At 37.4% G+C, this 27,996-nt stretch overlaps 1 protein-coding gene across 1 annotated transcript in view; it reads left to right on the forward strand.

Annotated features, from left to right (window-relative positions):
* NELL2 (neural EGFL like 2) overlaps positions 1-27,996 on the forward strand; it is a 141,988-nt gene that overhangs the window by 55,919 nt on the left and 58,073 nt on the right. The window contains exons 10-13 of the mRNA XM_052668499.1: positions 5,090-5,181; positions 7,969-8,071; positions 11,812-11,940; positions 24,851-24,976. Coding sequence (XP_052524459.1) covers positions 5,090-5,181; positions 7,969-8,071; positions 11,812-11,940; positions 24,851-24,976 — 450 coding nt within the window. The remainder of the gene's footprint in view (positions 1-5,089; positions 5,182-7,968; positions 8,072-11,811; positions 11,941-24,850; positions 24,977-27,996) is intronic.

Here is a 27,996-nt window from a genome sequence, read left to right on the forward strand (position 1 = left end):
GAGTTATGTGAGGGAAAACTGAAATTTTTTAAATTCTGCCATGGCTTATGACATTAAATCACTTGAGAGGAAAATCTTGAATCTTTGTTTTCACTGTAGCATCCAAAACCAAGCATTGAAATGGACACATCTCTCTGACTTGTCTGAAAATGTCTGAGCTCAGCCTATATATATTTGTATATTTCTTATTTTTGATGTGTCTTTAAAATAGTGTTAACTGAACTCAGTGCAGGCTTATTTGATGAATGTAAAAAAATCTGTTATGTTAGCTGTCTCCAGTTTCATCTGTAGTTTGAATACTTGGCTGCATAGACTAGAACAGTTATATGTTAATAACACAATATTTCTCTATGGAGAAATCTATTCACTCATTAAAAGTGAGCATGTTGTTTCTTGTTGGCTTCTTTCATGCCATTCCAGGGAAAATCCTAGATGATTTACTCATACATCTCCCAGAATCTTTGACCTTTACTTAAATAGAGATACCCACACATTTCGGCTGTCTGTGATGCCCTTGGTTTGATTGGTTGCATGCTCTTACCCAGACTCCCTGTTCTGCAGTCTACCATAAGTTTTACTTATCTGTCAGGCCTGTTTGCCTCAGCTGAACTGGAATCAACAGGATTTTTGGTCATGTTTTGATGTGTTTTTTCAGTGTTCAGATTGATTTTTGGTCTTACAGGATACCTCAGGTAGCCCTCGTTCTGGTGCTCTGATGAATTCCACAGAAGGCTTACTGCAAAGAACATATGAGATAGATGAATTATATAACTTCTTTCTAGCAATTAATGGAAATGTAGAAAAGATGAGAGGTAGATGAAAGAATTGATTTTAGATTATCTGTCCCATGTTACTTAACAGCCTGTTAATGGAGGTGGCTTGCATCACAGATGCTCTTACATGACTGAAAAAATACTGTAGGACAACCAATTTGTGTTCTCAATGCAATAGAGATGGTCAGCATTTCTGACTTACAAAAAATAAGATACAGATAGGAATTGATTCCTTATAATTTGGAAATTTAAAGTCAGATTTATTTTTTCAGCTGAGCAAGCTGAGCATTTAAATGTATCTTTTCAATAGTGATTGACTGAAAAAAAGCCTCAGTATATTTCCTTTTTGAAGTCTGAAAGGACTTTGAATTGTTGAGGGGGATGACATAAGATGAAGCAAATCTCAAATCTCACTGACTGCAGCAACAGAGAAGTAACAGTGAGTGAGCAAATAAGAAATAATGCCTGAACCCCCCTGCAAAGATATTGAGATGGGGTGAAAGCATGTCTTATAATGGCATGACAATTGAGAGAGAAAAATTCATGGCAGGTGACCATTATTTTTGTGTTTCTAAGATAAAGCCACATAAAGGTTCCACACTGGGTGCACATGTAAGCTTGCAAAGTAGGATTATTGTATTTTATACAGTGCCTCAAGCTTGATCTCTGAACAGTGGAGATTTCAAGAAGTCAGAAAATTAAATTAATAAGATTTTTTTTTCCTAATATTCTTCCCCCATGACATCCTAGCAACATATATGAACAAAGCTGTAGAAAAATGGAATTACCAAAATTAATTTGTGCTTTCATAAGTACTGAAAAATTTCACAGAGCTCTCAGTTATATCTGCTACTCATTGGGCAATTGTGAATATAAGAAAATGTAGTGGATTGAGGAGTTTATCGATATTCCAAACTTTCTGCTTTCACTTGGTGACAAGTCTGAATCAAAAGTAGTTTAGATAGCAAAGGGAAGCATACAGACATTCCTCAGAGGAAATCAGGAACAATCAAGATATCAAAGACAATACATAGGAAAGTGAGAAATCATATAAGTGACGTGCTGTGAACTCAGGGAATGGAAGACAAGTGTTAGGTGGGACATGGATTTTGTGTTTTAAGGACACATAAATGTGGAGGAAGTGTCATTTGGAGGCCAGAGGGAAGAAAAAAGTGTTGTGAAAGTGATGGTTTGACAAACTGTTGGTGAACAGAACAGCCAGAATTCTTTTCACTGAATGTATATGAGGAAGGTGCCATGCTATCACAGAGCGTTAAATATTACTAGAAGTAGCTGTATTATTGTTACTTCACTTGCATAAATTAATCATGGGAATATAAACAGATTTTGCTAATAATGTTTTTAGACACTGTACTAATGCTTATCATTGTATCATCATATGTATACAAATAGATCAAGAATAGTCAAATTTCCAACCATGCTTTGTAGACTTCCTGTTTCAACTTCTTAGAAAACTGTGCTTTGAATAATGCATATTTTGTTTTGAATAGTAGGAGTAAGTGGAAGCTTGATGGCAAGAAGAAATGCTTTATGCAATTCAGCTGTAGATGAAATCCTACATAGGCAATAACTATCACGTTCTGAAACAACTAATCATTGGGTAATTTCTTGACTGTGACTCGATCTGTCGGATGAAAGGAGTTAGGAAGATGAAACATGATATGTTTCCCCAGAGAGATACCAATCACAAACTAATCACAGTATTCTGGGAAGCATCTAGCCAGGCAGAAATTAAATCTTCTCTGGACTTTCCAATTACACTGTTCTAGTCCAGATGTTCATGTTGTTGAAATATCTTCATTTCTGAAGGAAAATAAAGACATGAAGCATCACCATCATGAGATGTGTACTGGCTGTGTCAACTGCTGGCATGAGGCAGAAAAAACATGCTGTTCCACACTGCTTGAGATGTAGGTCTTGCTCTCCGAAGAGAAAAGTGGTGGATAAGAAGTTCAGCACTTTTATTTTACGTGAAATCTTTCCATGCATGCTCTGTGCTCACCAAATTGGTCAACCAATTGCACTGGCAAACACAGACCATTACTAAAACGATGTCAAACACTGAGCCAGTGATGTGTTTTGCTAAGCATATGTTTGTGGTACTGCAGCACCGTGTTAAGATAATTTCACACTCAAAAACTCCAAAGGGTTGTTGGTAAAATAAGAAATATCTTTCTGATTTTGCAGAAGACCGCATGTCTTCTGGTAGTTTTTCTACTTATGTTCCTAGATATTAAGTTTCTCTGGAGAACCAAACCAGAGGTTTATCAATGTTGATAAGGTGACTGGATTCAGTGCACTGTCATGTGAGGTAGCGTGGATACTGATTTATTTTTCATAAGATGTATAGGTTGTCATATTAATATACTAAAGATATTTTGGTTTCAGGAGAGAGTTTTCTTCCAAGAGAATAGCTATGATCTTGATGTCTTTAGCCTTTCCTATGAGCAGGCATGGGCTGCCTGTTTGAAGCATAAGGATATGCTGTCAGTCCATTATCACTGTCTGGTCCTCAGGCATTACTGTATTTGTATTTTTCTTGTCATTTGTAGCAGTTATTGGAAGCTCAAAACGTGTGTGACAGGGGAAAGGGCTTAATGTATGAGTATTTTGGTTTAGTGTCATGGCCAGTAATATATAGGAAGTGACATATGTGACTGAATGATTTTCTTCTCCTGTCTGGATTCAAGATCTGTTAGTCCCCAGTAAAGATTTATGTGGATTTTTTCCACATACTTTTTTTCTAGAGGAGCTTGAGTAGAGCACTGTAGTATACTGAACTTTCTCAACACTCTGTGATCCCTCTTTGTGGATGCTATGCACACTTTCTCCACTTTTCTGTTAGCCATAGGACTCCTCCCTTTGTTAAGGAGCTTCATTGAGTCTAACAGCAAACTTCCATTTATGAGATTTGGGATGTTGGAGCTTATAGTGATATTACTCCTTGGAAGGGCTGTGTATATTTATTTCACACAAGATACTTCATATTTTATAAGATATTTTAACTCATATTTGGAAATTTGGGTAAGTAAGAAAAAAAATAATAAAATACAAAGGGAAAGCTGTAAAGGTACTTAACGTGGGCCAGGCAATAGAAACTCTTGCACAATTAGAGATTTTAAAATTGTCTTCAAATTGTCATCTTGTTAAACAGAACAGGTAAATCTATCTGTGAATGAATTGCAGTAAAATTGATTTACATCTGCAAGTCAATGATTAGTGAGTTCAATTTAAACATGTAATATAGAACTTTAAAGCAGTAACCCACTCCTGTTATTTCATGATTGTACTTCCTTGATCAGTCTTGACTGTGTCCTCAGCAGCAGCAGAGGCAAACATTGAGTTTTCTTCATCTAGTATTTACCTTATTTAGCCTTTATACTTTGCATAATGTAATTGCAGTAATAGATGCTTCTAAAAAATCCAAAGAGGTTTGCTTTGCAGGTATTTTATGTAGCCTTTAAATACCAAATGGGGATTTCAGTGAGCAATGTGGTATGTGCCACATCAGCACGTGCTGTAATGGTGGCATCGTCAGGGTGCAGGAGTGACATGAGACGTGATCATGGCATAACCAACAACTGATCTGGGTCATCCTGTCATTCGTGGTTTGACACTACTTAAAAAAAAAAAACACAAAAAATACTGTCACTGAAAGTTTGTTCCTGTGCACTAAAATTCATATATTATAATATATTTTAGCAGTAGTGGTAAATAACGGTGATAATCAAGCTACAAATATGTAACTTAGAAATATCTGTGGTGGTACTTCAGATGGCTGTGATAGCAAAATGCAAGTATGTGGTTTCTGTGATTGCCCTTCATCAGACAGCATTCCTTCTGAGGACAACGGTCATCTATTATTGTTGCCTGCACTGCTCTCACATCTCCAAGCCCTTGTTCACCTCCGAGCTTTTCACACGGCTGCTGAGCGCGGTTCTCCCCTTTGCGTTGCTCTTGGCCCCAGCTGCCTTTCTGTGCTTCATTTTTGCCCAGGCAGGCAGCCACACCTTCCTTGTGTGACCTGCAGTGCATTCCTTTTTCCCTCTCAGTCTCTGAGTACCTCACCTGCAGTTCTACCATCCTTCACCTTCTATTTATACAAGCCTTTGTGGTTCTTTCATCTTTTTTTTTTTCCCTGTGATATCCATACTCCTGCAGGTGGCTTTAGAATATTCTTGCAGCTGAATCAGTTTTTAAATTCTAAAATGCCATTATCTCTCAAGAAGTGCATAGGTTCTATAAACAGAGTCCTAATACAAAATCTTTGTGATATTTTTTATTTTCTCCTGAAGCGGTGTGCATATTTGAAGGCAGAACCTACTTTGAAGGACAAAGAGAAACGGTGTATTCAAGCTCAGGGGACTGTGTTCTGTTTGAGTGCAAGGTAAGAACATTTTTTATGATAAAAAATTCTTCTGTGTTAGAAATATCAAAGTTCCACTATTGAAATATACAGATAGGTTCACTGTAGGAAATGGCAACAAGAAAGTCATCTAAGGCATCCTGTATTTGTTTTGTCTTACTGAGTTCCACAGACAATTTTGCAAATACATTTGCTTTGCATAGCAGCAAGCCTTGATTACACAGCTTGATGGCTGAGCTGCATTCTTTCCTCCTTACATATCCTCCCCATCATCAGTAACAAGACCCACCAGGCTGTGTTATGTTTCTACTGACATCTGTGCTGTTCACAATTCTACTGACATCTATTGTTCACAATTTTGAGCCCCAGTGCAAATGATGAACAAACACGATGGGGACATAATTTAGACTTCAGGATAATTCTGAGTGGAAAAGATGGGTGAAAAATAAGAAAAAGAAGGGGTGCATGTTGGATGTCCAGCTGTCTTTCTTATGTTGGAAATTAGAAGACTTGTCATTTGATTTTTAAGCAGAACACTCTGTGCTGCTGGCCAGAATGTGCTGCAAGAATAAAGATGCTCTGTAGACCACAAATGCACTCGGAGGACGAAATATATTCCATGACTACAGGCTGAGTCACCCACCTGCTGTGGCATGCCCTGTTTTGCTGCTGAGGCAGAAGAATGGGGTAGGAAGATCTCTGAGCAGGGAGCTGCATGCTGCATCATGCAGCTGAAAAACTGATTGCATGTTTCTAGGGAACGAATGGGAAAACTCCTTCCATGAAGATGCAGCAGAGGTCTGGGGATTTAACTGCAGTACTTAACACTGTACAAACTTTGTGGGGCTGCAGGAAATCTAGAATGACTCAAAAACTGAGGTATAAAATCCTTTCTGACTACCGTAAGTCATGGTGGTATGGTAGTTTGTGCCTAGACTTCAGAGCCAGTATTCTGCTCTCAGACTTGCTTGCAACCTTCCCTTTGGTGTGCCCTCTCTCCAGGAGTAGGCAGGGGTTCCATCCACCCATTAGGCAAAATTCCTGGCAAGTTCCAAACATCTCCATGTCTTCGTAAGAAAGTGTGTATCTTACAGAGAAAAATGGTGACCGTTGTCCTACTGTCATTGCTTTTCATCTGAGCTTAATTCTCTGATTCTTTGAAATCTTTTGCAAAAAGGAAGGAGAACGTGGCCAAAAAATAATTTTGGAAATGCATGTTTCAGTCACGTGGCTTTCAGGACTGTGAGTTTATATTTTTCAGTGTGGCACCTGGGATATTAACTCTGTGATTAATTCACAGTCATCAGAAGTTACATTTTTCAATTTTTATTTTTATTTTTTTGTGTATCAGATGCACACTATGAACGAAGTGTCTCTATTGGTCATGCTCTTTTGTGTTTTGTTGATGATGCTGGACATTAGTAGACTGTCTGCTGGTCCTGGTTGAAATATTAAGCAGCAGCTTTGCTTCATATTATCCTTTTTCAAGGTGTGAAGTACACATTGTTTCTGATGAGCAGCGCTGGGAATGGTATTTCAGAGCAGAAAATCCCTGTGCTGTAAACTGTGTGGGTCAGCCAGGAAGTCACATGTTGGCACTACTATATTGACAGTGGAGTTGCCATGAAGGGATGTAATTTGTAATCCCAACACAAGACAGACTTGATAGGACTGGCACAAGTACTGATTTCATGGTTGGAGACCTATGGTCAAGTTATCAAGGTGGTGTAGAGAATTCCGTTTTTCAAGTAGCACATCATTTTAAATGTCATAAACAGCAATTGTGTCTGCTGTAGGCATGCACTTATGCACTTTTCTGTTTAAATATTGCAAAACAATAAAAATGAATTAAACATTCTGTTCCAAATAAGGATCTGTAAAAAAAAATATTAAATGCAATCCAGACTACTCCGATATTATTTCTATCAAATGTTATTTTCTTTATTTTGAAAGATCGCTGGTTTTTGTTTGTCCTGGTTTACAGTGCACATCAGCATCTGGCTTTATTTATTTATTTCAGGTTTAGGCTGAATTGTTTAATGGAAGATTCGGGTGGTAATTTTCATTTCATTTTTATATTTTGTGTTTAAAGATGACTTAAAATCAAATGCTAAACTTGGAATAATAATACATGCAATAGCGTGTTCATCAGGCATTTCCTTTCATGCAGAAATAGAGGGCCCTGAATTCAGTGAGCTCATACTTAACCGAATTATTGATTCTCTGGCATAGGAGGAACACGTTATTGCTTTGCTTGTTTGTTTGCTTTGTTTGTTTTCTGGTTTTGCTATATCAGGAACAGAGCACATCAGAAGATATTAAAGGTGGTATTTCTGTGGTAGCCTGATTACTAAGATGGGCATTTCACTATGGTCATACTGCAGTGATTGTGTGTGACCTGCACTAAATGCCTGAAGATGTTCAGATAACATCTTGGCATTAGATGCTTCCAGATGCTGTTCCCAGTTTAATAAGAAAGCTTTTTCCTAAGATGGAATCAGTGCCTGTTTCCTTCAGTGAAAAACTTGCTCTTTTGGGTGTGGTTTTATGAGAAACGTTTGAGACAAGTTGTTTGGATGCTAAGGTAAATAATGAGAACTGTTCTTATACTTTCTCTTACACGGGAAGGTTTTAGCATAGGGTAGTTCCTGATGTTTCTGTTGTGCTTGCTGTTCTTCCAAATGGTTTTTAAAGGTATCTAGATTTACCATAGGTACTTTTTTTGTTTGTAAATTACAATGCCAAAAGCCAACTAAAGTTATCCTTTGTCTTCTTCCACAACAACGATCAATTGCTTCCATCTGACAGGACCACAAAATGCAGCGTATTCCAAAAGACAGTTGTGCAACTTTGAACTGCCCAGAATCTCAACAGATCCCATTGTCTCACAGTTGCTGCAAAATCTGTAAAGGTAAGAAAATAACAGGACATAAGAAAAGCTCAGTGCTGTTTTGTTTTCTTATAGATTATATGGACTTCTTCATGATTTTTTGGATATGACACTCCTACATGTAATCACAGCAGACTTTGTGAATCTGAATGGACAATTCCTGTATCATGTTGTCTAAAAGTTGCTTGTAAAATATCTGATAGTGTAAATTCTGTGAGACACATTCACTGGCTCTTGTGTGTTTAATTCTAACCAAACATGAGTAAAAATTCCAAAGAATTGTACACACGATTAGTGATTTTCTACGCCTCATTCTGCTGTCTGAACAAAATGAGATTGGAAAAACATGTTCCTCAGCATCTTTCTAACGTGCTTTGAGATGTCTGCTTTGGAGAACAGTTTGTGCTGTGCAGTTGTTCAAAGAGCATCATATATTGTCGATCTGTTTGGAGTTGTACTCTGAATCTAAAAGCAGAACCTTTGAGTGCTGTTTTGGTACACTGTGTGACTTTATCTGTTACACAAGTACTGGTCTTTTCCAAAGGTGCAGGAACTGTTCTGTCTTGAGCCCAGTCTTTTGATCTGTGGTAATATCAGTGTCTTCAAAGATATAAGCATTTGTAACTTCAAGTAGCTATGTCTGTTTCTCCGAAAGTTAAATAATGATAAATTGGTACCTGGCATGAAAGAAGATGTTAGACTCTTGAGCTGATTTTAGATACACTTCACTGAAAAGAAAAATGTAGCTAGATTTGTTTTGGTGCTGCTCAGTGGAACCACGAAGGATATGATTAATGACATCAAGTAGAGAGATAAGAAGAAAGTAGAAGAAAAGAGCTTAAGAAAAGTTGATAGCTCTTGAAGGCTATCACAGTCAAAAAAATTTTTTTTCATGACAATTTTCTATAAAATCTTGTGTGGCCTAGAGAAAATAATTCTGTGTTTGTAGTGCCTACCAGAGCTAGAAAGTTTTAATATATATCAGATTAGTGCTTTCTGATCATTTTCAGTCCTACCTGAACCATGCTATTATAGCCCCTCATGGAACATGGATTTTGTTCTTTAAACAAGAAGCATTCTTTAAATGGCATCATTAGTACATCTGAGACACGAATGTTAAGAATATTCATAAAATAACAACAAAAAAACCCAACCCTATCATCCACTTCATGAATAACAGGTACATTCTTAGTTATGAAATGCCAGTCTGATACAACAATATCCAGACCAGGAAATAAAAAAATATGATTGTTGCTTTGTTATTAATTCAGTCTTCAATGAGGAAGACAACAAAAGGGCAAAGAACAAATATTACCACAGGCAGAGGTTGCTCTTGACACGTTTTTGCTGTCATCAATGAATATTGAAAAGCTTGTAATGCATGTAGAGCTACAGAACTTTTTGCTTCTAACGTAAATGCTATGTTAGATAACAGCATTGTGGTAGTTATGGTAAATCATAGAATCATAGAATCACCAAGGTTGGAAAAGACCTAAAAGATCATCCAGTTCAACTGTTTACCTATTACAAATAGCTCCCACTAAATCATGTCCCTCAACACAACATCCAAATTATATTATGCAAGTAAAATTAGCCAAACTTTTTTCTTTATCTGTAGCGGAAAAGAAAGAACTGTAATCATCAGACTCCACTACATTAGTAGGTCTCTGATGTTTGTATCATGACCACGTCACTGAGTTTAAGTACTAAGACATTTGCCTTTATGGACTCCTCTTTCTTTTTGCCTTTTCAGCTTGACTTCTATTGCTTCACATTGCTTATAATCTGCTCAAGTTCAAAACATGCGTATGAACTGACATTCAAGCAGAGTCTGCCATTTGCTTGTTTAACATTGATATAGGATGGTTTAGCAATAGACATCAATATATTAGTTTAAGGACCAATATATTAGTTTAGCAAAAAGCAGTTCATGTGTGCTAAGTTAAAAAACTTTCCAGTTTATCTTTGCTTAATATGGAACAGTTTTCTATTTCTGAGTGGTCCAGCTTCACAGAATCTTTGAAGTCACTACTTTTATCTTTGCATCCACCAAATGCAAGGACTTTTTCTTGGGTTTCATATAAATTGTCTTGAGCTGTAGTGCACAGGGTAACAAACAATGAACATTTGCCAAATTGAGGGAAAAGCAGCAGAAGGTCAGCCAAAGGACACTGAGATGAAGAGGAAGATGAAATAAAGAGGAGGATGTAGGTGGCCTAAGACCATCATAGGCCCCCAGCATGCATGCCAAGAGGAACATTAGCATAAAGTAATGAGATCTTGAAAGAGAATGAATATGTATGCCAGTGTATTGCATATGTATATCTTAACTGTTTAAATGTAGAACCTGAACTCTGAGAGGGCACGATTGATTTGTCAAGTTGCCTGGTACATATTGTGAAAATAAAGGAATGCTGGCTTTCTAACAGCACATTGGAGTAGGGAGTTTTCTTCCTGGATTTTTCTGATGAAAACATGCTCACATGATTTAGGGGAAATAGGGATAGAAGCTGTTTTGTATCAAAATTTGAAGCAGAATACCAGTGGAGTGTTAAAAACAGTATTCTGCACTGCAAGCAAATACTTGTTTGTTATTTCATAAGAGGCCAATGTTACCACCTAATTCTAGCTTGCTTACATTCTGGAGTTGCTGCTATTACACCAGTCTGGCGCCCTGAGCTTGAACCACAGTTCCTCAGTTCTCCCATGTGAGATTTTGAAACAAGGAGAGAGTCATTGGCAAGGATCATTGAAGTACTGCTGATTGACCAATTCTGATGTTTCAGTTACGGAGGAAAATGTTAAACAAATAAGATTGTGGTGAAAATAATGGAGACAAACATCACATCTTAACAGACAGAGGTGGAAGTTTGGAATCTTCAAGTCAGTTACTGCAAACAGCTTGGATTTAGAATAATAAAGGCCGATTTATTTATTAGATTTCAGTGAAAGCAAACATAAGATATTAAAAAACAACAGCAGCAACAATAAGCCACTGAGTTAAAAGGCTCATTCTAAATCTTTTAGCCTGGAAAAGAACTTCAGAATCTCAAAAATTTGTAATTAAGTTGCAGTAGAAAACACACTTAAGAAATATTGAAATGGAAAATTAGGAGTAGAAGAAAATAAAGAAGGCCAAAAGCTAAAATTTTTAAAAATAAGTTTCTCTGAAATGGAGTAGCAGAGGCAATCTGGGAAGTGTTTTCAGTCAATGGAGCTTGAAAGAAAAAGCTAAAAGGAATAGAAAAGCAAAACGAGTCAATGTTAATCAAAGACTTTTAGTTAAATAGGGAAAGATTGCAAAAACACTTGGGAATGTAAGTGCTAGGGGAAAGAAAGTAATCCCATTAGTCAATGAGCTACTGAATGTCTAAGCTACTGAGCTCTTTTATAAAAGTTTGACAAAAACAAACAAACAAGCAAAAAACCTAAAGCAAGAAGGATGCATTGTTATGAAATGTCATAAAAGTACTTAACAGCAAGGAGAAGGTAAGCAGATTTAAGCAAGCCACTTACCCAGCTGCCTTCAGATCAATGGCATAACCTAAAATTGAAGCGAAGACCTAGAGACAGTCTGTTCCCATGGCCTTTACTACTCCTTTCATTGCTGCACACTTGATACAATTTGCTTTTCTGCCTCTCATGAACAATAGAAAAGTATTCTTTAACTTTACTGGAAAAAAATAGCATTGTCTTTGACAGGGGGTGGTTTATAATCCTGAGTTCCTTTTAAATCCTCTATCATATTTGTTTCTGTACAGGCCATGACTTTTGCACTGAAGGACATAACTGCATGGAGCATTCTGTCTGCCGGAACCTAGATGACAGAGCTGTCTGTAGCTGCCGAGATGGCTTCAGGGCCCTTCGAGAGGACAATGCCTACTGTGAAGGTAATACCTTGCAAAGATGCTCAGCTCCACTGTGTAACTGGCTGTGCGAAGACCGTACTGATTCATGAGTTGTTAGAGTGATGTGCCTATTAAATGTGAGTTAGGCAGCTTATTAATCAGCTAGAATAATTATCTCTCCAATTAATTCTTTTTTAAAAAAATTCTCATTGGTGTAGAAGTTGCAAGTTGCTATGGTTGAAGTCTGGAAGTAGAAACACATTTCCATAGGAAAGTTTTCCTTTATTTTTGTGGTATTCAGGTATTCAGGCAGCCTGAAAGTCAACCATCTGGATGGCATTTCTGTATAACTCTTTTCACTACTCTATCATTCTTCCTCCCCAGTAAGTAAACACAATAGGCTAGATACTAGTGTTAATTAGATACTAGTTAGTCATCCTGAATGATGGTTTATAATTTTAGAGGCTCTTCTAATACAGCTACTTACCAGTAGCTGTACAACCAGCTACTTAATCAGAAGAGGTGTTTCTAAAATTTGTATCTTTTCATTCTTATCATGTAATCCTGTGAAACAAAACATCCCCCCTGCAGCACTGAAAGCCAAAATCTTCTTTCTTGCTGTTACTCTTTCTTGTGAAAACCCTGATTCTGCAAGCCCATACCATTAGTATCAAAGGCATAAGACTAGTGTGCCATCAAGCCATTCTTACACTAAAGCTGAAGTGCTCTCAGCAGCATGGCCTTTAGCTAATGAGCAATTTGGACTAGATTTAGTTAGCTGAGCTGAAAATTAAATGTCTCGGAGTAGAGTCTACAGTACTCCATAGTCCCACCTAGTACCAGCACTATTCTCTGGTGACAGACAAATAAATGGGATGGATTGGGGCCTTTTAAGAAGTTTCTTCAGCTGAATTCTGCAAAAGTTAATTCCTGCAGCTTGAATTAGAAGCTGCATTAATGCTGTAAAGTTAGATTTGAGAATTCATGTCTGTTTTCATAAAAGGAGCATACATTTCTGCTTAATGCATATGGTAAGTCATTTGGTAGAAACCTGCTGTAAGAAGTAGAACTAAAAATCATGCAGAAATAAACCTCCCAGGTTTATTTCAGCAGGTATCTGACACCAGGACCAGCTGTGTAGCTTGTTCTTTGTTGCAGCACCAGTCATTTTTGTCACACAGTCCTTGGGGACTTACACAGAGGCTAAGGTTGCAGATCTGCATTTCAGGGAACTGATCAGCCATTTCCATTTTGAGGGGGGCACTGAAGCCATGCAGTCACGGTGAAATCAGGTGCTTACAGAAGGTTTTTTTTTTCTTTTTTCTTTTTTTTTCTTCTTTTTTTTCCTGCTGCTACATTTTTTCTCTGCTGACTGAAAAGCAGAGAAACGCTTTATGCTCTTAGTGATCTCCACATCACTCAAATTAGAGTCTGTTGCTATGAGAAGAACTTGCCAGGCATATAACAAGTGAAAAATAGAAAGCTTCTTGATCATCGCTGTTGGTGAAATGTTTAGATGAGGACACAGTTGATCATCATAGGCAAGATAAGTGCATCCATATTATAAATGGATTTAGCAGTTTGTGAATTATGGTGTGAATTCAGCATGACAAATTTTTGAGAAGATTTCTTAGCTCATACGCTTCTATTTGGGCATATGACATTGTTTCCAGAATTAATCATTGTAATACTATGTATAGATACAGAAAATGACATCCTAAAAACATATATGGAATCCCAGGTGGGATTCTCTTAGCCAAGACTGAAGTTAGGGCTGTGCTGCCCACTGAGTGCCATAGTGGCAGCATACACTGGAACTGTGCACCTCTTACACATGGGTCAACAGTTGGCCTTGGCTGAGTGTAGATGTTGTATGCTGGCAACAGGGGGAATAAAGTTAAGATGGAACTTTAGAATTGCTTTTGTGGAAGTGGAGAGGCAGGGAACCAATGAGACTGTAATACCTGTATTTGTTCAGAGGTGCGCATCCCTTTTTCAAGCCCAACTGGACACTTTGGGCACTGAGTTGGTAATTTCTGGAAAGACGCTCAATCTTAATATTAAAAAATGTAACACTAAAGGACGTAGTAACAACAGTGCAATGGCAAGTTTTTTCAGAGTCCTGTCCCTCATCCTGAATGGTTGAAATTGTCCTCATCCCCCTTTCTCAGCGCAAACTCTTCTTGCAAATGGCATTGTGGCTTTAATTACTAGCAAATGCCAAGTGTACAAATGTACACGACAAATTACTACAAAGCTTTTCAGAGACAACATTTTATAACGGCTAGAGCCCATGAGTATGATAGCTGTTTCTATGTTCTCACTTAACAAACTTAAAATATACTGCAAAATTGGATGTCATTTATTCTGCATTAGAACCAGACTTCACCAGTCTTGATTCATGCCTAAGTACTGTTACAATTCAGAGAATAAACAGAAATAATAACGCTCCCATTGGTAGAACTTCTCCTTAGGGCAGAACAAAAATAAGAATATTTGGAGCTGGCTTCAGTATTGATGTTGAAAAGCTGCATAAATTTCCTTTGAATGATGCAAGTGTTTCACTTCTGTCCTGGACATAATGGATGCTTTTCCAAAACTATGTGATGTCTTTAGATATTGTTCTGATAGATGCCTTTATGTTTTAGAATATTAATATTTATTAATATTTATGTCACATTTATCTTTCCTTTGAGGAATGTTATAAGCAATACTTCTAAGAGTCGGGATTTCCTCATATACATGCTCTAAGCCTTATTCCAAGTACTATGAAATCTACTTCCTGCCTGAGGTGGTTGTTGTGTGGTTTGGGATACCTTGTGGATAGGTTGGGCATGGGTTATGACATGTAGGTGCTTTTGAATATAGAATTCTTGGCAGCCCTCTCAAACTGACAGTCACCCTCTGTGATATATTTGAGATAGGGTTGAGTGCCCACTACACTGGTGGTGGTGGAGCTACACTGAAGAAATTTTTAAGGATACCGCTTGTGACTCTTAGCTGCCAGCATATATTGGTGCATCTGGAAAAGTGAAATTTACTCAGGCGGCAAGACTAGACATCAGCTGAAATAAGATGGTTTGCAAATAATCTGCTTGTGGCAGTTGTAAGTGTTCTTCTTACATCCTTGAACAGTTTACATACACAGTATCATTTCTCAACAGGGGAGGTGTCTTTCGTTGTAGCTTTTGGAGACTGTGATCTGAAGGATTGTTTAAAATTGGAGTTTTTGAGTTAAAATTAGCGCTCAACAATTTCTGTACGAAATCTTATTTTACTTCAGGAGCATTTCTAAGAACTGCTGACTAAAGAGGGAGGGTGGTAAGCTCAAGCAAGAAAATGAGAGAATGCAGTGGTCTTTTGTAAGCACTAGGTGCTCTTTTAGATTTTTACTAAAACACTACTGATAACACACCAGCATTTTGGCTGTTTTTGAACAGTGCTTGTTAGGTGTCAGGGCCTTCTCTATTTCTAGCTTCCCTAGCAGTGAGAACGCTGAGGTGGGCAAAGGCAAGGGAGGGGATTCCACTGTAAGAGCTGACCCCAGCTAGTCAGATGGATTTTCCATGATGTATATTCCGTGACTTCATGCTCAGCAATAGAAGCTAACGCAGCTGTTGCTTGGAGACTGACGGAGCATCAGTCTGCTTGTGGGAAGTGGCAAGTTATTGCATTTGCTTTTTTTTTTCTTTTCTTTTTCCCCTTCACTACTTAAACTGTCTTTACCTTAATCCATTGTTTGTTTGTTTTTTTTCTTTCCCCCTAGCTTTTGCTCTTCTGATTCTCTCCCTTATCCTGATGGGGAGGAATGAGTGACTGGTGGGTGCTTAATCGCTGGCCACGGTCCCAGATCTAAGTTATGGTTGTGAGGACCACAACATTCATCTTCCAATATGTGGGAACTTAGTTGTACTACTTGCACAGTACGTGACATAGCTAACTTATCCAAACAATGTTTGGAAGCATTTAATGTTATCAAATATACTTTTTTTTGAAGCCGTTTTTCCATTTTTAATCTAACTTACACTTTTTCTTCAATAACTCTTCTAGTTTCTTTTTTTCTGTTGCCATATTTGTCCGAATTTCAAGAACACAGCTGAGATAATACCACAGACTGAGTGACTTTGTCTACATTTGAGAATTTTATCAGTTTTACTGATAATTTTCTCTCGAGGGGAGACTCAAGAGTCCTCAGTGTATAGATCTGCATTTGCATAAGCTGCCTTGATTTGAATGATCATTGGCTGAAGGAAATGAGGAATCTTAGAGGATGAACCATCTCTTTCCGGAGTAGGTGTCCAAAATAGGTTAGAAACAACACTTGGTTGGACCTCATCGGGATGTCCTTATCAAATTGCAGTAGGATACATGTTCGATCATACTGGCCAACTGCAGTAAGCAATGGGAGTGTAATATTGAAAAGAATATAAGTAAATCAGATGAAGACATCTGAAATGCAGACACAGCCCTGAGTATTTAAATATATTACTTTAAATCTTGTGAGTAATCAATGCTGTGCTATTTGTTAGCTTTGCTGTCTTCATAGTATGCACAATATTCTTATGGTGAGTGTCCTACCTAGGAGCTCTATCGTACTGTTTTGCTAAGATAACTGTTTTGCTAACCTAAATTATTATTTATTAATTTATTTTTTGCAAGTGAGCTGTGGCAATAGTATTACAATATATTAAAAAAGTAGTTTCTCATCTGCATTAACTGGTAGAATTTGAACCATTTCCTTGTCATTTTGAGTTGGGATGAAAAGCTAATAAAGTAGATAGAAATACTTCCATTCCAGGGAGGCAGAACGTTCCTCTCAAATCTATACTAAAAAGCAATTAAAGTATTTATATTAAACATAAAATATTCATAGTAAGCAGTTAATGTATTATCAATTATTAATATTTTTTTCTTAGCAAAGGCAGAAGATGCCAACTTATTTCCAACATTACATAACTGAGAAATCTACATGTGAAGAATTTTCAGGCCAATTTTGATGTGCTAGTGTGGCTTATCTGCCATGGCTCTTATTCAGGGAGATGATAAAACATTCCTAACTTAAAACGTACTGGAAATATACCTGACACTGGTGCATAAAGCATTGTATTTACTTGTGTACAGGTAGTCCCACTGCCTATAACAATAGCAAGGTCTGTACATTTACAGTTCGCAGGAGGTGATTCAGTGTTATTTGATTTTAATTACTTCTATGAGAAAGATATTCAGACTGATTCTGTCATCCACCCATAACCAAGATTGACCATGGTGTTACTAAGAAAAAAAACACCTGAAACATCTTTCAAAGGGATTTTTGTAGAATCTCATATAAACTCATACACTTCCAGTACTTGGTAAGGAGAGATTTTCTCTTACTGAGGATAACCATTTTCATCTTGCAATAAAAACATAGGTTGTATTTTTTTGGAAAGAGAAATTCATAAGAAATTCCATTTCATAAGAAATGTTTAAATTTGCAATCTAAACAAAGAGAAAAGAAAGTGAAACTTTAATGTTGTTCTTGTTTACCTTTATCTCCAGTTTTCATTTGTAGCTGGGAGATGTCTACTCAGAGAGTTAGATGCTTCCACTGTGCTCAAGAATACCAAAATCCTTACGTAACTTCTGACCTCAGTCTATATGTGCAATATATCTTATGATATGTAGAAGCTGGATCCCTAAGAGCTGTAACAAATGTACAGAGGTGCTAGACATTAAACCAGAGTGCATTTAAAATACAGACTTTTACAAATCATGCAGAGCAATAACAGCTACAGCGATTATATCTGTTATAATACTCCAGCTAGTTGGGCATCGTTTGAGAGATGAGTTGTGATATTGACATTTATTTTTGTAGAACAGACAGTATTTTTCTGAATAGCTTGTGGGAATATGCTACATGCTTTACATCCTGCCCAAACATCAAATGCAGTTTAATCCACCCACACGGTCCCTTACCATAGATACTACCCTGTATACATACGTCTTTCTTCCGATGATGAGTTTTAAAATACGCATGTGGTACAGTCTGATATATACCAGTAGTTTATTCATAAAAATATTACCTCTTCATTCTTTTTCAGAATGGTGGAAAGAAAAGCATTAAGAGAATTCTTGAGATTCACAGTTGAAAATGATGAGATGCTGTCATATTTTTAGAAAGAAAAATGATTTGTTTAGCAGTTGAAATTTATAGACCTATATCAAACACTGTACTGCTGAAGGGAAATGGATCATGAGCTGTAGTTTCAGCAATTTGTTCTGATTTCTGGAATTCACTAATTAATCATATGCAACATCATTTTTATTCTCAGTGTGCAGCTACATCAGACTAGTTATTTGGTGCCTAAGGAGAGCCCCCGGGTTGCTTTCATGTCTGACAGATAGCTATATATAATTACTTGTTTTATCATGTATACACTACCATATGAATTTATTATAAGAAATTAAATAGTAAGTAGATACAGTTTGCCAAGTAAAACATTACATGATGGCAGACAATACTTGTTTTCAAAAATTTCCTGTGATATATATTTTTAAAATGTATAATGTCTGTGGAGTCCAGCAATTTTTTCATGAGGCTGAAACGAAGATTGCGTTATCTTCCAAGAGTCTGACTTGCACTGGAAGCTGGTGAGCACTATCTGCTACTGCATGTTTAACAAGGACAGTTTTTTCTCAACAGTCTGTCTTCTCTTAAAAAACTGGGGCAAAGTGAAATAAAAACAAGTCTTTGTACTGTTGAAAATCGTATTTCTGAAATGCTGTAATGTTGTATTGTATCCTTTCAAAGCTATCTAGAGCTTCTGTCAAGGACTGTAGACCTTGAGTGACTTTGACTTTATTTTAAGCATGTTTTCAATTCTAATAGCCTTCTCTAAAGCTGCAGGAGTCGGGCAGAAAAATCATGAACCTCAGCAAGGATCAGAGATTTAAAATAATGTGAAGGGAAGACCACCAAGATATGTACCACATGTGGATGTATATATGTTAAGCATGCAGTTTAAGTGAGGGTTAGAAAAGAGCACACTTTATATGAGAATCCAATACTTAGAATTTATTTTTAGTCTAATTGATGCTTCAGCGGTCTAGTCAAGCTAAAACAACCTCTTATTAGTTCAATTACAAGAGTGCTAACGCTTATAATCCAACTCACTCGGTTTCTCTTAAAATCCATTAATAATTCAATAAAAATCAATAGACACAAGTAGCTGCCCATTTCCTCTAATGTTAAGCTCTTACCCTCTCTATACATCATTACAGTGAGACAGCGGCCCAGGTTCTTTGCTGGAAGCAGCGCAATGTTGTGGAAGGTGTTTTTTCCTTTTTGTTTTTTTTTTTTTCTTCATGTATGCTTGATGTTTTTTAATATATTTGAACTGAATACATACAGTACATTTTTTGCAGTTGATTCACAAGACAAGTTGTATCGTGACTCAGGTCCTAGTTCTTCCCTCTTGTGAAGTAACTGTAAAATAGTAAGAATAATTTTTTTTTAAAAAAAGGAACAAAAAGAGAAAGCCAGCAAAGTCAGACACATAATCAGTGTGTACCCATAAGTACACATAATCGCTGAGTAATTTTGCTAGGCTTTTACTATCTGTTGGTAATGTTAAACTGGTTTGGTACAAGGCTGTGTATTTGAGGGGAAGAAAGACTCAAAGATTATCTACAAGGTCTGAGTGATGACAGCTATGTCAGTGCAGTCAGATGGGATAAATAACGTGGGAGATTGTGAGAAAACACACAATTTTGACTGAAGTGGAATATGTCAAATGGAAACTCTGCTGTGGTGGATATGGTAGAGCAAAGCAAAACAAAAGAGCAGCAATAGATTTGTGACTCACTATAGGAAGAGTGGTAGTTAAAGCTTAGGTTCACCTGATGATGGAGAGTCTAAAAAGAATGGTGGGAGGAGAAGCAGCAAAGGCTTTGCCAAAGCCCTGAGGTGTTTTGTTTGCTTAGATTGCAGGTGAGAAATGGTATATACAGGAAGAGAATAGTGTGAAGAACAAAGCATTCAAGATGTGGTGATTTTTGATGAAAGTGAAGGGAACCTGGAGAGGAGTCTGCAAGTACTGAAAGTTGGGGAACTGGAAGAGACCCTAGTAAGAACATTTTTATGGGAGCAATGGAGTGGGGAGTTTTAAACTTGAACAAATTGAAAGAGTGTGAGAATGAGTTGGTATATTTGGTGGTAAAAAGTACTTTTTACAGGTAAAAGTACAAGTACTTTTACAGGTGAGCGAGCTGATAGGAGCTTACTTTAAAGTTAGGGAAGCCTATTCTGTCCTTTTTAAAGAGAAGTTGGGGAGGGATGGGCTGAGAACAGGAGGAGCAAGAACACAAGCAAAGACTCAGACAGGACAGAAGTTTCTCATACAGGTGAAAGGTGCCAGAGAAGCTGGGAAAAGGACTGTTGTCAGTGGAGGGAAGAGAAAGAGAAAGGAAAATGACAACTTTTGTTTTTTTTGTGTAGGAGAGATTGTGTTGATTTTGATTCTGCATTTTCTCTGGCAGTGGTTGCTATTGGTTGCTCACTGCTCATTCTCCTTTTTTGTCCTCTTACTGGGTGGCTAACATCTACTGATCTTCTGATGCTCTTTTCCTAGCTGAGGGAGCAGATTCTGTTTCTATGAGAGTAGTGATAAAAATAATAGTCTGAAGTCTGTTTGCAGTGACTGTCATTACTGGCATCCGTCCTTGGAATTCTCAGCAGAGGGGTCCCAGCCTCACAGGAAAGGTGAGCAAATGACGCCCTTGCACTTAGCAATGTGACCTTCAGGTCAGCATGGAGGTTTGCTGATGAATTTGCGTTACAAAGGTGGAAAATCTTTGCCCTGCTCTACAGGTAAATGTGGAGCTTCCTATTTTATGGGCTATCAAGATGGAGCCTTTTATAACAGAAAAAGTTTTTCTGTTTTTAAATTTTAATTGAAGGTCTAGTCTACTCTGCTTGCATGTTCAGAGTACTTTTTGATGCACTTAGGAAGCACGTTTTTATAAATACAACTCTTTAGGCTCCTGTTTGCTCTCCTCCTATGTACTTAATACTATCTGTTGCAAAAATCCTGCAAGAGCTTCCCCCTGCCAACCAGATGCCTCTGTAAGTGTGACCAAAGAGATCCTTTATGCTAGTTAACCAGTGAATTTTAAAGGAAATGCCTGGAGGCAAGACACTATCTATAAGGGATCCTCAATTCTGGAAGCAGATTCTTCACTTTCCAGGACAGATTTAGTGATTTAGTACTTGTCTCATTTGTTCTGGCAGGCTTTTGGGGTAGATAAGGGTAATGATGGATGGTGAGGTCTAAGGAGAATCTTTGTTTGTTGGCTTTGGTCAGCAATTATTTATAGATTACAGATCAAATTCTTTTTTTATTAATGGAATTGTTAGACATGACTGGGATTTTCATTATAGAGAAGCAAACTATTGGGTACAGGAGTAAGGGGGGGTAGGGAAAATTTTCCTGGATTATGTATTTTGTATAAAGTTTGTGACTGCTGGGTGTAAAGAAAAAAAACCAAACTTTTCTTTGGTTTTGAAGTTTTTGCAATTATAAATAAATAATTGAAGTGCAGATTTCAAATATCTCTGCACTAACCCATTTTCCCAGATATTTCTCTTTCACCTACTCTGCTGGCAACAGGGCAGGTTGACAATCTCCATGACTGTGTTGTTGTCAGTACATCCCAGCTGGTGGCTCAGCATCACATCACAGACCGAAGACACGTGAGCCTTTATTGCCGGGTTTTTAGAAGCATTGGTGTGGTGCATTTATCCTATTGAACTGATGGAATTAAAGATCTTATTGGCTAAGCAGTAGACATTAATGGGCATTAATATCCTAACAAGGCTTTTGGCAAGGTAAATGAAGATAAATGTTGTAGGCTTTTATAGATAGAGAAATACATCAGGTTTCTGTTGTATTAGTGCATTTGTGTCTCAAGGTGAATAAAAGGCTAAACCAGTGTTTCAACCAGTAAGCAGGACAAAAAGACTTCTATTTTGGAGGTCTTAAAAGAACAGGTACTGGACTCTTTGTCCACCCCAGTTCAATCTTCTTCAATCTATCTACCTTAACTGAATATATACAAAGCTAGCATATAAAGTTCTAAAGGGGGAATGGAATTGCATGTTTTTGTTGTTCAGTTTTGTTTTTTTTTTTTTTTTTTTTTTTTGCAGCAAGTCATTGATTGCTGCTTTTTTCTTTTTGTATTAATTATCTTGTGTCCGCTGGCAGTGTAATTTAGTGTAACTTGTTCATAAAAGCAACCTCTTATCAGATGCGTGTCCATGATGCGGAACAATGGAGTTTTAACACTTGCTTAGGGTGTTTTAGTGCCAATGTAAGATAATGAAGAAGTAGTAGCAGTATTCGTATTTTCTGTAGGAACTATAGAGAGCTGGCAGAGAAAGTGTGTTGTTTTCTGGTGAGTTTTAAAAATCAGTTTGAAAAGTAAATCAGCTTGGTTTGAATGAAGCACTTCAATCCAAAGTCAACCTGATCATTTTGTTGTTGCTGTTATAACAAGTGAATAAGCAAGGCTTTGAAATAAATCCAACTATAAATAAAACATTTTGCAAAACCTCAATACGTGGTATGTTGGCAAAATGAAAGCTTTTATTTAGAACACTTCCAAACTAGGAGGTTTGAATCATTAGCATTTTTGGTCTCCTGTGGCTTTTTACCCAGCAAAGCAATCATTAATGCAGTTCACAGAAAGTCCTATTTAATGTTTTTGAGGCTTTGGATCTTTAAGTAGAATTTTCCACTGGTGTCACAGCTGGCTCATAGGCAGTCTGTTGAATCAAAGAACATAAGGCCTCTAATTACTCTAAGACTGATATTGTTACTTAAATATAAATCAACACCATTAATTTAATATGGAGTTGTGAACTAGGAAAGGGAAAGCCACGAGCTGCATCATCTGTGGGAGTTGCTGAGGCATGTGCTGTAGCTTCTGACTGCTTTTGTGAACTCTACGTCTACATTTCTGCAGTACACCTGTATCTATTTCAGCAGTTTGAGCCACTACTACTTTCTGTGCAAAACAGCTCCTGCTATTTTGATAGCTTCACTTTTTTTTTCACTTCCTTTGATGATTTGCACAAAATGCATTGCCTCATTATGTTCACTGTACTCACTCTAAGTGCACATTTATTTTTGTACTTATGAATATATGTGAAAATGACAAGTGCTTTTCCAAATCAGTGCCCATATGTACATGATTTTTCTGTGCCTGCAGAGCTTATGGGGGAAGGAAGGAAAACAGCTGAAGTTTATTGGCTGTGAATCTCTTGGGAACTGAATTTGTGAAAAAATAGCCTGGGTTCACCCTGCTGAGCACTTGCAATTGTCAACTTCATGATTTTTAGTGATATGTTGCCAGCTTCTCCAGCAAAGTCCCCAGGACATTTGCACTGGGCAGAGAAACCGAGACCTTATACGCTGGGAAAAACACAAGCATTCTTCAAAGCTGAATGAAACTGAAAAATGATTACAGGATCACTTGTAGTCAATGTGTCACATTGTTTTGTACTGAAAAGCAAATTTTCTTGTGGAAACGTAAAGGGAGAAGCAGTCAATGAGTACACGGAGAGAGTGCCCATTGATTTTAAAAGGCTGGGAACAGGAGGAAGATTTGGAAGAAAAGCATATGACCTAAACAGGAGAAAAGCATGGGAGTTAATATTGTTGACATTTAGGAAGTCAAGTCTGATCTGAGTTTATATATTCAACCTATTGCTTTGAACTATCATCAAACTCTGGAACATCACACTGTTCCCCATCTGGAGATTTTATTTTCAAATCTGAAAGCTGTAAACAGCATTGAAAACAGGGAGTAAATTAAAACTGATGAGTAGGAAAAAAACACGGCCAACAATCCACCCCTTTGATTTGTGACATACTTTTCTAGCAAGATTCAGTGGCACACTGCAAGACAATTTAACTATATGTACAGAGCACGTTAATAATGCTGTCTTTATCATTGCTATTATGGGAACAGCATGCTACTAATAGCTTCCAAATTAATATTGCTTTTATTCTTTGCTGCATAAAAATAGTGTGCAGAAGCTGCTTTGTTACTTTTGGTTCTTTCTCAGTCTTACCATTGAAGTATAGTCTAGCACCAGAAATAGGACTAATTTTGCAGCCAAAGTGAGTATCCAAACCAATTACGTTTTGACGTCCATACCTACGGAGACTGATATCTGGAGTTTCCTCTATACATTAATGCTGCTGCAGATACTCTGTTCCAACAAGTATTTTTATCAAGTTGCATCTTTTTTCCCTCAAGAGCACATGTTTATATAAACCACATTCTCACATGTTCTCTCCAGGTATGGATGTGTGTATGTATATCTGTGTGTTTATGTATTCACACACTCACATTTGTATTTAAGAAAATATGTAAAATATGTAAAGTTACCAATTGCCTACTTCATAGCTCTAAGATAAACTTCTAATAAGCTCTGGTGTCTTTTCAGAGCTTATCGAGTTCCTTTCAGGTCCTTCCCAAACAGCAGTGCCTATTAGCTCCAAGGCATACATAGTAGTGTGTTTCTGTACTGGTGCCTGCAGTGACTACACGAATACAGTGACGGATGCCACTGCAGTGCTGAGGCAGATGTTCTCCTGTTTTGGACCTCCAGTTATTTTTTCTGTTCTTCTTTAAACCACAGAAATAGCAGCATAGGCACTTCAAAAGGACTCAAGAAAGATCCAAGCCACTGTAATCACTGTTGTAACTCCCCTAACAGCAGTTCACAGAAAGCTCATGCTGCTCCTGTTGTTTGAACACTTCAAGGAGTTGTTTAAAAGTGGAAAGCAAAAAACTTTCCAAAATGCATTGTTTTTCAAGGAACACATTATTTTCTGGAGTCGGGTATGGAACTATTTTAAAGAACTCAATAGAAATTGACTTATCTTCTTCTTTATCCTGTTCACAGATATTGATGAGTGTGCTGAGGGGCAGCACTACTGTCGGGAGAACACCATGTGTGTAAATACACCAGGATCCTTCATGTGCATCTGCAAAACAGGATATATCCGCATTGATGACTATTCATGTACAGGTGAGAGGGATATGCTTGCAAAATGGAATAGCAGGATGATAGCGTTTAGGAGCACTGATATGTTTCTTCTAAAGTTAATCTTTGTTAGGTTTACAAAACATCTGCATGAAACATTAAACAAAATAAAATAATGACAAGGATATGGAGGGGTAAAGAAATTACTTTCTTACAGATTTTGTGTGTTGCACTGTTTGTCCGGGATTGTGAAGAAGTCAGGTTTGTCTCACATCTGCAGGGGCTTGGGTGCTGATAGAAAGGTGAAGGGAGAAGGAAGAAAAACAAGAGACCAAAGGTAGCTCTCGGGGATACTCAGTTTCCAAGTGGCATACCAGCACAACTCCACTTGAAGACAAATGGTGCTTCTTCAGACTTCTGATGGAGATAAATGTAGATGTTAGATTAGATGCATATTAGATGTTGGCATTCCCTTGTTTTTTAAATTTGATGAGACCTGGGCAGTTCTTCAGCCAAATGCCTTGGGTTTGAAGGGCAGGAGCTCAGTGAGCTTCGTGCTGCTGGATATGATTTTCTGTCTCATCTCTGCAGCTTGCATTCGGGATCTGCTGACACCAGAAGCTCCAGCAGAAGTGCTGCGTTCATGCTGACTTTCACTTGTTCTAGTTTTCTTTTAGTGTAGGTTATTTTAGGGTTATCGAATAAAAACGGAACATTTAAAATTGTCTTCCACACCAGAGCCAATCTGTTTGTGAGTGACCAAGTTATAGGCTGCTTTTAATAGGTCTTTCCTGCAGCAGCCAGTGTGTTTCTCATAACTCTCTCATGTTTTCCTCATTCCTAGCTGACTGAAACTATTGCTTTACTACCTGCTGAGTGTGAACCTTGAAATTATTTTAGGACTGCCTTTATCTAAATCACCATGATACTTTTTCTACTTTGGTTCTCCTAATTTGCCATTCTAATTGAACTCTACAAGTGGTGAACCATTGTAAACAACTGCACAGGAGCATTGGGTGCCTATAAATATAGAAAATGTATTTCTCAATGTTCTGAACACTATATTCCTCTTATTTGCTGAAATGTGTTGTTATGAAGTTCAGTGCAGTTCAAAAACTCTAAACAATCCAATGTGTGGAAAACCAGTTAGAAATCCATTGCATATCTTCCATTCCAAATGGAGTAGGCTTTTTATTTTTAGATAATAGTTTCTATTGGAATCAGCCTGATGGCTGACAAGGTGAATGATTTCTCCTCCACACTTTCTATGATCAAGCAGAATAAGCTAATGCAAAAGGAAGTGAGGTAGTAAATAAAATAGACTTGTAAGGTTTCAAATCTTGAGTCTCCCTAGGAGATTAAAGACCTTAAGATTAAGTCTGAGAAATGCCTCCTGCTGTGACGTGAAAACCAGAGTTTCTCTGGAGTTAAGTTATAGTGGGTTCTGGGTACTGAGAGGCAACAATGAGGAATGCTATGTCCATTGATTTGTTGAATTTCCAGTAGTGGCAGGCTAACATAGTTAAGGCTGTAGCCACAAAATAAATTGATTTTTACTGATTCCACCTCCAGTGGAGGTGTTCATCTGTTAGTGACATACATAGACTTGCGAGAATATTCCATGACATTTTCATCAAACAACAATAAGTGAAAGGTCAGTTATGTTTCAAAAATTAAGTGAAACACGGGAGATTTTTCAAGTCATTTGCTTTGATCAGTAAATGGCATTCTGTGCTTGTTTTAGTCTGCATAAATAGTGTTGAGAACATTTACAGTAAAATGCTGGGGCAAGTGGCAAGTGTCCATATTTGTGTGTGAGGCTGCCATGATTTTTTCACCCATCAGCATATCTTTGCTGATTTTTGCCTCCTATTAAAGCTCCAGATGTATGAGACTTTTGTGTGCACCCATTTGCCCAGATATAAATCTGAGGTGAAGTGATGACAAATAGTAAGTGTGTGTTGCTGTGGCTTTGACATAGAGTCTGTAAAAGTTTTAACGTACTAGATTGCTTAAAGTTGTCTTTGCTGAGGAAATGTATTGTGTTATGAGGACCACCAAAGCTCCATTTAACAAAAACGATCAGTACAGGACATTGCATGTTAATAAATCCATGCAAAATGGTAATGGGAAGGAGTTTTTGTTGATAATAGTAGTACTTTTCTGTCCTATGAACAGTTTAATAGCTTCAGTTTGGATATAACCGACTTTTCATAAGCAGTGTTTATTCTCGCAGCAAATAGTTTACTAGGAAATCTCATTATGCTTCATCCTTTTTTTCCCCCCTTGTTTGTCTTTATTTTTAACTGGAGCCTCACTGGCATCCTGTTAACTTGAGACTAGAGAAAGAAAAGCATTTTCCAAACAGGTTCTGTCTAGAGAATCAAGGCAGTAAAGTGCATTAAGGATCTGAACCTGCATCACTCAGATTTGCTCCGTGTAGGTCTATCAATTTCACACTGCATTTTATGACTGCAGAAAGCAGCAACTTAGCCACTTCTGGATTTCAGATCCAGATTGTCTGTGTCCAGCAGATCTCCCTGTGCACTGTGAGTTCATGGCACCTGGAGATCATTCTGGTTAAGCTTCACATTTTTTGCCATGCTAGTGGTAGTTCCTGAAGTTAAGGGCATAAACCAAACCTTTTTATCTGGCAGAATAGCTGAACAATAAGGAGAAAAAATAATCACAATAGACCAGAATGACAGATTTGCAAATTAAGGAGATATTTAAAATTTTGGAAGAGTGCCCTATTTAACTTAGTGTATCTACAAAATTAAGACTATGCACTGTCCCAACAATATTTTTCTGGGTTTTTTATTCTATCCGTCAGGTTTATTATAGAAGCTGCACTGGATAGTTGATGTTGGTACAAAACTCTGATGTTTACATCTGGCAAAAATGAAAAGTGGAAAAGACGTCTGTAAAAGGAATGGAATTTTAAAACCTATTCAAACACTGATATGCAAAATATCTTTATGTTCGTACCATCAGATAGCCTTTGTTTTATGTAATTCATGCACAAGGTGTTGTAGGACATAACATCTGCATTGCTCCTTTCTGTT

This window comes from Tympanuchus pallidicinctus, unplaced genomic scaffold (assembly GCF_026119805.1).
Source record: "Tympanuchus pallidicinctus isolate F22 unplaced genomic scaffold, pur_lepc_1.0 scaffold8, whole genome shotgun sequence".
In the NCBI taxonomy this organism is placed as follows: Eukaryota; Metazoa; Chordata; class Aves; order Galliformes; family Phasianidae; genus Tympanuchus; species Tympanuchus pallidicinctus.